The sequence below is a fragment of the Phalaenopsis equestris genome, unplaced genomic scaffold, assembly GCF_001263595.1.
Source record: "Phalaenopsis equestris unplaced genomic scaffold, ASM126359v1 Scaffold219595, whole genome shotgun sequence".
NCBI classification, from domain to species: Eukaryota; Viridiplantae; Streptophyta; class Magnoliopsida; order Asparagales; family Orchidaceae; genus Phalaenopsis; species Phalaenopsis equestris.
This window is the reverse complement of record NW_018237947.1, coordinates 1-11,298: the sequence shown is the minus strand read 5'-3', so window position 1 is coordinate 11,298 and position 11,298 is coordinate 1. Positions and strand designations below refer to the sequence as shown.

General features: G+C 36.5%; 1 protein-coding gene across 3 annotated transcripts; it reads right to left on the bottom strand.

The window, feature by feature from the left end:
• Nucleotides 1-3,911: 3,911 nt before the first annotated feature.
• On the bottom strand, nt 3,912-10,603 carry LOC110037447 (monocopper oxidase-like protein SKS1). 3 transcript variants are annotated; one of them, XM_020742100.1, is made up of 4 exons: nt 10,272-10,603; nt 4,501-4,610; nt 4,147-4,417; nt 3,912-4,080 (listed from the first exon to the last, which is right to left on the bottom strand). In XM_020742100.1, exons 1-4 carry the CDS (start codon nt 10,434-10,436, stop codon nt 3,985-3,987), a joined length of 642 nt encoding a protein of 213 aa, XP_020597759.1. In that variant the 5' UTR covers nt 10,437-10,603; the 3' UTR covers nt 3,912-3,984. The 3 variants fall into 3 exon arrangements, with proteins under 3 accessions (XP_020597759.1, XP_020597760.1, XP_020597761.1); XM_020742101.1 differs by having other exon boundaries at nt 3,912-4,062; nt 10,272-10,602; XM_020742102.1 differs by having other exon boundaries at nt 3,915-3,984.
• Between the last annotated feature and the right edge of the window lie 695 nt (nt 10,604-11,298).

The window sequence follows — 11,298 nt, the reverse complement described above, 5'->3', positions numbered from 1 at the left end:
TTGTAGAAAATTGAATGTCCTTTTTAGGTAATTTTAACGTTCTGGATGCGCTGGCGCGGTTCTTTTCACTGTCGGAGGTTATTTTGGCGAATTCATTGATTTGCGTGCAATTTGCTCATGTGTGGAACTATGGTAATATGAGTGTCTTTCCTTGTTAAAATTGGTGTCTCAGACGCGTTGGCGCAATCCATGTTGTCGTCAGAGGTCATCTAGAGAAGTTCATATTTTCACCCATCCTTTAAGTTCAATTTTAGTTCGATCTTGTGCAACTTAGTGAATTTTATGTATTTCGTGTGTGTGTGTGTGATGATAAAGTCCTGAATAGCTTTTCCTAGAGCTTAAGATCATAATGGGAAGTTCTCCTTGAGCCTCCACATGATAGCCTTTACCACTCGACTATAGGACGATGGTTTTGAGATCATCAATGCGAGTCATCACAAGAGAAATAGGAAGTGGTTAGAATTTCTAAAAGAGGTGAATTCCAATACTAGTTTTCTAAGATAATCAATAAGAACCCCTAGAGCTAGATCCTATGATTTTTTCCAAATGGCAATTTTATAGGCTTTCAAATCCCTTAATAATCCATAGGAGCAACTTTCTAAATCCTCAAAACCATACAATTATCCAATCCATTCAATTTCATCCCTTTTTAGAAGCTTTCCACAATTATATAAATGTAACACCAATTTAGAAAATATAGAAGTGCTTACTACCGGGACAAAATGGACCTGAATAATCCTCCACAAGCTCACGGGTAATAGCAGGAAGGAGAGCAAGGACTCACGGGTAAGGTCAGGAAAGAGAGCAGGAACTCACGGGTAAAGGCCTTAACTTTATTTCCGCATGCTTTAGAAGAGAAAAGAAGTATTTTCAGATGCCATCTGAAATATCAATTAAGGCAAAACAAAGTCTCATGCATGCATTCCCTATTTTATCATTTCCAACATGTGTCGAGCAGGGCAGCAGAACAAAGAAGAAAAGGAATAAGTACTTTGTTTGAAATTCCTTAAAAGAAAAACATAGAAAAAGGAGATCAAGCTTCCAAACGCCTAGCACACAAGGTCCTAGCCAAAAGATAACTTAAACAGAGTCTCTTTTCCTAAAAGCTTCAAGAAACAGCAACCAACGTATATTTCAAATTCCCAGCACACAATAATCTAGTTAAGAAGGGAATTCGACAGAGCCTCTCCTCCTAAAAGCCTCGAACAGCAAACACCTCAGCCTCTCCTTCTCTCAGAAAATTTTCAACAACCCAAAACAGTACACTGAGAAACTTTTCTATAGTCAGATAAGAAAGGGGAACAACCACCTACCAACCTCACTGGTAGTCGAATCAAATGACGAAGAAAAAAAACTTCACAGTAAAGGAGACGGTAAAACCTCGAGAAGAAGAAGGGTCGGCCAGTTCGGCCCTTGCAATTGGAGACCCGAAAGGTCGAGCGGCCTCGCGAAGAAGGGGAAGAGTCGAGAGAGGGGGAAAAGATTGGCACGTGGATCGTCCACGGGAGATAGGGCACACGAGGGAGACGAGCCGAGCGTTCGACTAAGCTGCGGGGTCGAACGAAGGATTAAGTGTGCGAGAATAGAGAAAATAGGGTTTAAAATTATAATTAAGATTATAAATAATGATATAAATATAAAAGTATTTAATATTTTAAAAATAAAATTTAATTTGTACATTTTATTTGTGCGTCAGATTGTAGAAAATTGAATGTCCTTTTTAGGTAATTTTAACGTTCTGGATGCGCTGGCGCGGTTCTTTTCACTGTCGGAGGTTATTTTGGCGAATTCATTGATTTGCGTGCAATTTGCTCATGTGTGGAACTATGGTAATATGAGTGTCTTTCCTTGTTAAAATTGGTGTCTCAGACGCGTTGGCGCAATCCATGTTGTCGTCAGAGGTCATCTAGAGAAGTTCATATTTTCACCCATCCTTTAAGTTCAATTTTAGTTCGATCTTGTGCAACTTAGTGAATTTTATGTATTTCGTGTGTGTGTGTGTGATGATAAAGTCCTGAATAGCTTTTCCTAGAGCTTAAGATCATAATGGGAAGTTCTCCTTGAGCCTCCACATGATAGCCTTTACCACTCGACTATAGGACGATGGTTTTGAGATCATCAATGCGAGTCATCACAAGAGAAATAGGAAGTGGTTAGAATTTCTAAAAGAGGTGAATTCCAATACTAGTTTTCTAAGATAATCAATAAGAACCCCTAGAGCTAGATCCTATGATTCTAAAGAAAAGAGTAATAACCTCAAAATGAGGTCAACAAGCACAATTCGACTTCTTCCCCCGTACACAAGCACCCAGTGCTTCAAACCTCAATTTCCTTCTCTACTCAAAACTAGAAAACGCTGCCTCCCATCTTCCTTACACAAGCTGCACGATCCTCCTCCCTCTGCAATTTGATTTGGCTCGGTTTGTCCCACATAGAGCCAATCCATTCTTCTTCTCCTTCGCACCAAAGCTGCTCGACACTTTTCCATCGATTATTTAAGACACGAGCTCTCCTTTTGCGCTTGCACAGGACTCGCACAAAAAGTCTTCTATCTTCGTCCTATCACACAGCTTTGACCAGTTCGATTGTCTGCAACCCTAGAATTGTTTATCTTCGTCTAATCGAACACCATTCATTTCATACAAGAGAAAGCCCTATCAAGCCCTACGCCTGTCTTCGTTTGATTCCATTACACCATCTTCCTCCTTCATTTGTTCACAGTCTCTATCACCTCAAAACTGTCAAAGCTGCTTCGCCGCCTTTGCTTGCTTGATGATGTATTCTTCCTCGGCTTAGTCCCTCACAGGCGAGTCTTCCCCTTCATCTCTCGCATGACACGAGTCCACCTTCAATGAGCCCTAGGTTGCCCCACTGACTTCCCTATTTCTTCTTCTCCCCGCGCTTCCATCTTTCTCGCTTCTCCCCTGGTTCGAATGGAAAGCCTCTTCTAATAATGAAACTGTTGTGTCAGAAACCAACCCCTGGCACCATTTGATTTTTTATATTATTATTATTATTACAGGCGGTTGCAAGAAAAAAATAGCCAATAAGGGCCGACATATGAGGCCTACCGCAAGGACAACATGAGAAGACTGACGGAAGATGGACAAGAGAGCTGACAGATAGGTTGTCGCATTATTCAGACAAAACAAACAAGGCTTTAGATGGGCTAACCAGAAGACTGACCAAAGCATTTGAGCGATCCAAACGAGCGAACTTGACGGAGCGATCCAGACGAGCGAACTTGACGGAGTAGAGCGGATGACGCAGAAAAGCGATCCTGAAGAACGGACAACACGGTAGAGTGATCCAGACGAGCGGATGACGTGGTTGAACTATCTAGGCGCGAAGCCGATGTTGAACGATGAATGCTTCCTTAATCACGTCTAACCGTCTGAAGCCGAACATGATGCTCAGATGCCATGTAGAAAGGTTAATAATATCTTATTCACTTATTTTTTAATCTTCAAAATACAACTCTTCCCCTTATTACTTATTACATTAAAAAGGGCTAGGTTAAACTAAATTATGCGCTGCTTGTCTGTGAAAGGAAAAGATAAAAATGGTTGGCTTGAGACTATATGAAAGGATTCATAAATTAGAATCACAGCTGAGATTAGCATTAAATAACTAAAACACTTATGCCTGAAAGTAAGTGCAAATGCAGCCAAACTATAATGTAAGAACAAATACCAAAATGTCAGGATATGTGTTCAGCCACAGTTGTTTGAGATATACAGAATGAAAAGGTCAGTATAATGCCATAAATTGCTTTAGATGCAACAACTATCTTCAGATCACATTGGAATGAGAATAAGATAATGTACAATCTAGTAATAACATGCCCATATTCCTTCCCAAAAGTTATTTTAATATAGGTTTTACTTAAAAGACAAAGGGAGCAAATATGCTCACCAGGCGCGACGTTTATTGTTGAATACACAATGCCGTCAGGAACAACTGATTCATTGTAGCGAAAGGGACCTAAACCATTGAAAAGGACTCCGTCAGGTACACCAAGTTCATTTCCCTCGTCAAGGATTTTTCTAAGCTCCTGCTTTCCTGTAATGTCAGTGCATCCTAAAACCAAACTAAACATATCATTTGAAGGTTTCAAGTTAAATTTTCAAGATAAATGGATCTAACCTTGTAGTCTTTTGTATACCAATCACTGATAAAGAGAGTTATATCTCCATCTGGTGTCCCAAAAGGCACAGGAATCACATCTCTATTATTTACGATAATGCCACCATAACCACCTGATGCTCTTTGAAAATTGATGGAAGGGAAATAAAAGAAACTTCCTATCTGATCTTTGATCTGAAACTCGTACGTCCAATTCCAACCAGAAGGAATTGGGCAATTAGTCCCTAAAACACCATCCTCCCAAGAGTTCTTTCGTTGTTGTAAACCATCCCTATATCATTATTCTTACAATTATCAGTTCAACACTACAATTAAAGCCAGTTACGAACTCCAAATTCAAAGCGAACAACTTACCAGGTAACAAGAAATGGCTCATCTAAGTTGTTGTGGACATTTACTACAACATTCCAATTAGTTGTGACATTCAATATTGGTCCGGGAAACTGGCCATTAACTCCAATAACCTGAGCTCTCAAAGTTCAGTGGAATCAGTAAGAATCATCAATCATATTGGCCGTGTACACATAATAGAAAAACTTTCCAGCCAAAAATTGAATTGTAGAAAACTCGAATTGATTTCTTTGACATTAATTTAGTAAGGCACCGGCAGAAAGAGATTTAAAGCCGCTTTTAGCTTCAAATCATATGATTTTAAGATTCCGTTCTTAGGAAAACATCAGTATAGACTTTTGCCAGCACTCTCGTGTGTTATGTATGACTACAAATCAATGAAATTACACCAGGCACATGATAAATATATCAAAACATAACATTTTTCTATTAAGTAAAAATTAGATAAATGCCCAAAACAATAATTATTTAATTAATAATATTAATGTTAAATTTTACTTTAATTAAAATTATTGAACAAATTTAAGAATTCATCCGAGTCATTGAAAGTGAATTTATTTATCAATCAAATTAAATAGGTTATTATTTTCTTTTATGTAAAGCAATAATTATGGTATTTTTTCTGATAAAAAAGGGGAATTGGACCATTGCACCGGTTCAGTCGAATTGACCCAAAGTGGTTGGTTTCATACCTTTAAAAAGGTGTAGAGCTGAGAGCGAGAGATGGACCCAGCGCGAGTGGGAGATCATAATTGAGAGGGAATGGCTTTTGTGTGATGCCAAGAGTGGATCACGGCAAGGAATTTGGTCATTGCAGCAAGGACTTTTATTCTTCCTCCTATTTGGCCATGATGGAAGGTAAACCTAAACTGAATGAAGGTCTCCTATTCTCCTTCTTGGAGGCAAATAGATTAGCTTGCCTAGGTTTTTAAAAGTTAAAAATATATATGGAATGTGTTAAATTTAGAGAATAATGTTGCATACTTTTATTAATAGGAAGAGATATAAATACATATTACAATATCCAAATAAATGAAAGACATAAATTAAGAAACTGACCAATTAGAAAATACATAAGTATGGAAACGAAAAACAAGGAAGCAAATAAAATAAAAAAAAGCTAATAATAACGACAGCAGTAATTAGTCAAATAATTACGGTAATAATTCTAATACTCCAACTGATGTTAAAGCATAAATGTTCATCATGTACAACTTGGATTTGAAGTAGTCAAAAAATGACCGAAAAAGATTCTTGGTAAGGATATCTGCTAATTGATCATTAGAAGAGACATTAAAAAACAAATCTCCCTTTAATCGAGCCTCTCCTTAATGAAGTGTCTGTCAATCTCCACATGCTTGATCTGATAATGTTGAATTGGATTATGGGCAATAAACGGCTGCTTTATTATCACAGAACAACTAGAGAGGAGCAGCGACTGACATATGCAATTTATTGAGCATGATGCGTAACCAGAGTTTCACAGATACACAAGGACATGGAGTGAAACTCGGCTTCAGCACAGCTCCAGGCCACAACCGATTGTTTTCCACTTTTCCACGTAACAAGATTTTCTCATACGAATGAACAATATCCTGAAGTGGATCGCTGATCATGGACATACCCGACCCAATCCGCATTTGTATAAACAACAATAAAACAAGAGGTGGGGCGCAAAAAAAACAAACATGAGTTCAGTGTGCCTTTTAAGTACTGAAGGATCTTGTGGACAGCTCAGAGATTGTGCTCATAGGGATCATGCATAAATTGACTTACAATACTTACTACATGAAAATTGTTGGAAGAGTATGGACGAGGTAAATCAGTTTCCCCGTAAGCCCTTTGTAGTGAATCTTGTTTACCAGAATTGCATTGGGAACATCAATTAATTTCTCATTGGAATCCATTAGGATTGTCACTGGTTTACAAAGGAGAAGATTATACTCTGTCAATAAATCAACCAAATATTTGCGCTGAGACAAGCAAATACGTTGAGACGACCGAGCAACTTCCATGTTTAAGAAGTATCAGAGTGATACCAAGTTCATTTCAAATGAAGTACCAAAAATACCTTTCAAATATTCCGATGCTGATGATCATCACCTATGAGCACAACATCGTCGACATGGACGATAGAATTGCAATTTTGTCAGTGGAGGAATGTTGAAAGAAAAGAGTATGATCTAATTGAGTAGATGAAAAACTTTCACCCATTACCACCTTTGTGAACTTATCGAACCAGACCCTTGAGAATTGCTTCAGTCCGTAGAGGGACTCCCGCAGTCGGCACACTTGTCCCCGAAGAACAGTTAGAGTTAAATCCTGGAGGGAGGCACATTTACCCCTCTATGAGATCCCCATTTAGAAAAGCATTTTTGACATCCAATTAGAGCAAAGACCAGTCCAAATTTACAGCAAGGGAAAGTAGGACTCGAATAGTATTTAATTTAGCAATCAGATCAAATATCTTCTCATAATCAACTCTGTATGCTTGTGAGTAGCCTTTGGAGACTAACCGTGTCCTGTTGTGTTCAAATGATCCATCGAAGTTAATCTTGGTGCTAAAAATCCAGCGACACCCTACTATTTTCTTACTTGAAGGAAGGTCCACAACATCTCATGTATGATTTTACTGAAGAGCATTCATTTTATCCATTACTACAGCTTTCCAAGAATGGTCAGTTAATGTTGCTTCAATAGTGGATGGCCCACTTCTAAGGCTCTAAGATAGTCGCAGGAAGACCCCTAAGGCTAGATCCTAACTCCTACGAGAAATACTAGACCTCATGAAAAATGAGGTTAACACTTGTCTAATTACATAACTCAACAAGACAGCTCACCTTATTCAGAGTGGTGTCGATTATGGGAATGTCATTTGAAGCAGATTCCAGGTCTTGTAAAGAGGTGAAGGGCTCCAGAGTGGGAGCATGAGTATGTCGAGTATAGACACGAAGAATGGAAGGAGGTTCTGGTTGTTTCGTAGGTGTTTCTTGTGCAGCACATTGTATTAACCTAATGTGAGAAGATATTGGAAAGTTGAAGATTCACGAAAGCATAGCTGCAAAAGCAAAACAAGTTGTTAAATTCATTTAAGAACACACATGGGTTCTTGGCTTGATGAAATCTTTTACAAATGAGAGGGGACATATTCATGCAGGCATCATATGGTTTGCTACGGCATATTTGATTCTTCAAAGCTTTTACAAGCAAAAGAAACCACTTTGAGCAATGTTATCCTTAAAAGTTTGGTGTTCTAGTCAGTGGAATAAGAAGATTTATGATGAGTGGATTGTTGAGAAAGAAGATCTAGTGTTTCCACATGAACCATCTTGGACGAATAAAGAAGAACAAGTATTTGATGTTGATGTCATAAAAAATATGCCCACAACTACTGCCATATGAAGTATCACAAAATATTGCAGAATCCAGAAATGATATTTTTATAATATATTCTCATAGAAAAATGAAGATGAATGAAAGAACAAATAAGTTCATATTTACATTTAATTGTTATTTACGTAGTTATTCGTTCCTAATTTCTTATAGAAAAAAAGCCTAAATATTTACGAATATCATTTTATTTGTTTTTATAATTTCAGCGACAATGATAAAGACAAACAAATTGTGAATGCACATGAGATTGAGCAGGATGATGATTTTAATGAAGTGGATAATGAATGCAGAGAATATGAAAGACTCAGTTGTGATTTGGACACAACTATTAGTGAAGAAGAATGAGATTTTGAGGATGAATTTTAAAATAAAGAACAATCAATAATTGAGATCGATTAATTGCAAATTTATTTTTTAGCTCAAACATGTGTACTTATTTGTATATGTTTCTACTTTTGTGATAGATTTTTTTTAATATCTTGAAGATTCTAATCCTATAATACTTGTTTTGAAATTGAATGAATGTGAGTTCTTTTAATGTCTTTTAATAATTTTTTTTATTAAGCACAAATAGTATTATTTTTTTGTCTCTTAATATTTATATTCTTTTTTTTTACATTGGGGCATAGGCCCGACGCCTTAGTGCTCATGCCTCGCCCTATAACAGCTAAACACCCCTCCCAATAATCATTCCTTCTAAAACATTGGTTGTAAGAAATGATGATGATCTTATAATTTACCGGCAAAAATATGATAAAAATATTAGGAATACATATAATTTCTCTTATGATATGACGATAACAAAGAAGGTTACCCGCAAACCAAAAGCATAGATTGATACTCTTTACGAAGAGGAAGACCTAAAGAAGGTTAAGATAGTTGGGCTTTGAAAATCCCAACCAAGCTTTATCATATATTTGAGTTGGCATCCAAGTTAATTTTTATAAGGTAAATTGGACTTTTAGATCATACATTGTCCAAAAATTTTGCTCATTAGCAAGGCCTTTGTGATCCAATTTAAAATTTCTAATAGGCAAACGTAAATATGAGAATTATCTATTTTGATCATGAAAGTGAATTTTTTACTAAGGCTAATCAATAGAATCAATGACGCTTTATCTTAGAAATATTGATTTGAATTAGATGATAAAATATTATGTGATTGGATCAATAAATATGGTGGGTAGATGATGATAAATCTTATTGAGTTCTCGCATTACAATTATCCCACATTATCATAAAATCGAATCTACTTGAACAATAGATATAGAAATCCAACATGAATGAAAGATCTTTGTCAACAACTATGATTGCATCATGCAAGAGGACTTCATAGACCATAGGTGAAATCGCTAAAAAAGGTCTATCTAAGGTTGTATATTCATAAAGAAATCAATTTAACGTGATGTACATGGAGCTCAACATCACCAAAAGAGTACAATATTAACAAGAAAACTAATTTATCCATAACTTTCTTTTTTATATTTCAAACAATGTTCTGTTAATATCCTCAGTCAAGAACCTTCTTCATAACATGGATTGTGATCTATTGAAGGAGTTGACTTTACATTGTTATTAACATGAGATCATTACTTAAATACTATGTTACATTCTATAATGTCATTCCCTCACTTTGCTAGCAAAAATAGATCTTGTTATTCCCTCTTTCAAGTTCTACCACGGGTATGAAATACTATGTACAATTCACTGGCTAAACTCACGTGCCTACGTTACATAGGAGGAGTGTCCCACATAAAGGAGTGAATTTCCTTGTGCAATGTATTGTTTCGAGAGTTGGGAAAGATATGGCCAAGCAGGCTTATAGAATATAATGGAAGAAGGAAATGAGATGCTTCATTACAAACAACTTCAAGTTCACCAAAGAAAGAAATTTCCATGATTCTGATAGGGAACAGTGGTAATGCTGGCATGTGTGCTGAGATTTATCTTAGGGCTTGGTGCATGTTTATGATGTGAGACTGAAATCAAACTAAACTTTTTATTTTATTGAATTTTTATTTTGACACCAAACAGCTTCGCCAACTTAAATCAGCTTATAAATACCGTTTCTCCATGTTTGGTCAGAACTACGAACTGCATAAATATGAAATATCTAAGAAAGTCTTCATGAACATTTCATCAAGCATATATATATAATTAATAATGCCAACCACTCTCGAAAGTGGACAAAAATTCAACCCTGGCACACCATCTCTAGCGCAGAACAGAAATCGTAAGGAAACAAACTTCCACCTCTTGTCATTCATCCCAATCCAGCAGAATCAACCCAAATCGGAAGCATGGAAACCAGCACTTTCACTTGTTGGACCAAAACGGTAAAAATAGGTATTATATAGCTAAAAAAATGCCGAAAATTTTACCTGCTGCTTGATTCCTAGAGGAGAAGCCATGATAAAGGAGACATCCCAGTCCAAGAAGATGTAGGGATCCTCTGAAAAAGAAAAACCAGCAAACAGAAGAAAAAAAACAAAGCAATGGAACCCGAATGACTTCTGACACAATAACGATGACCGGGGGAAGCTCATTCTCGCGTGCTTTCTCTATCGAGCGAGCTGGAGTGAGCAGTGGGAACTGAGAAGGATAGAGAGCAGAAAGGCTTTTCAACCGAAAGAATATGCCGTATGTACGTAAATTCCACTGTTGAATGGCTTTTTCTCTTCCGGAGTGGATGTTTGCCTCGTTTGAATCACTAGAAATATTTGCGTACTTGCCTTAAGTACTTCTCTTTTCATATATTTTTAAGTTATATATATATATATCTTATATGGGATTTATATGAGTATAATGTGGATATAACACTTGATACCCTCCATGTAACCCAACTCAGCATTGCATATGTCTTACGTACTCAAATATTTCTCTTGAATCGGATAGGTACATGAGGAGAAAAATTTGCGTATGTAAGACGTGCGCAACGCTGCATACATGATGGATGTTATATTCATGTTATATCTGCATTATATCTATGTTATATCGTATATAACCTTGATGTAACCTTCATATAACCTACATGTAACGTACATGAACTTACAAATAAGTTTAGCGCTTCTGTTTTCACATATCTATAGGTTACATTGAAGTTACATGGAGGTTACAGGAGATATAACGCGAATATAATATTGAAATGTCGTGAATATAACCTCCATTATGTACGCAGCGCTGCATACATCTTACGCACGCTAATTTTTTCCGTACATGAGAGGGATTTACACATATATAATCTTCAAATAATTAACTTAATAACCCCAAAATAATGAACTCAAAATACCCCAATCTTTATATATATGACATTTAATTTTAGTGGCATTTAGATACTTACTACACAAATCTATGTATTTACATAACAAGACCTAAACTTCAAATTTTACATTTATATCCAAATCTTAC

What these genes read in the sequence shown, in the direction of transcription:
- LOC110037447 (XM_020742100.1), bottom strand. Translation starts at nt 10,436, where the DNA reads ATGAGCTTCCCCCGGTCATCGTTATTGTGTCAGAAGTCATTCGGGTTC. An exon ending in CTCTAGGAATCAAGCAGCAG is followed by an intron (nt 4,611 to 10,271) that starts GTAAAATTTTCG and finishes TTGAGAGCTCAG; the next exon opens with GTTATTGGAGTTAATGGCCA. An exon ending in GGTATACAAAAGACTACAAG is followed by an intron (nt 4,081 to 4,146) that starts GTTAGATCCATT and finishes GTTTGGTTTTAG; the next exon opens with GATGCACTGACATTACAGGA.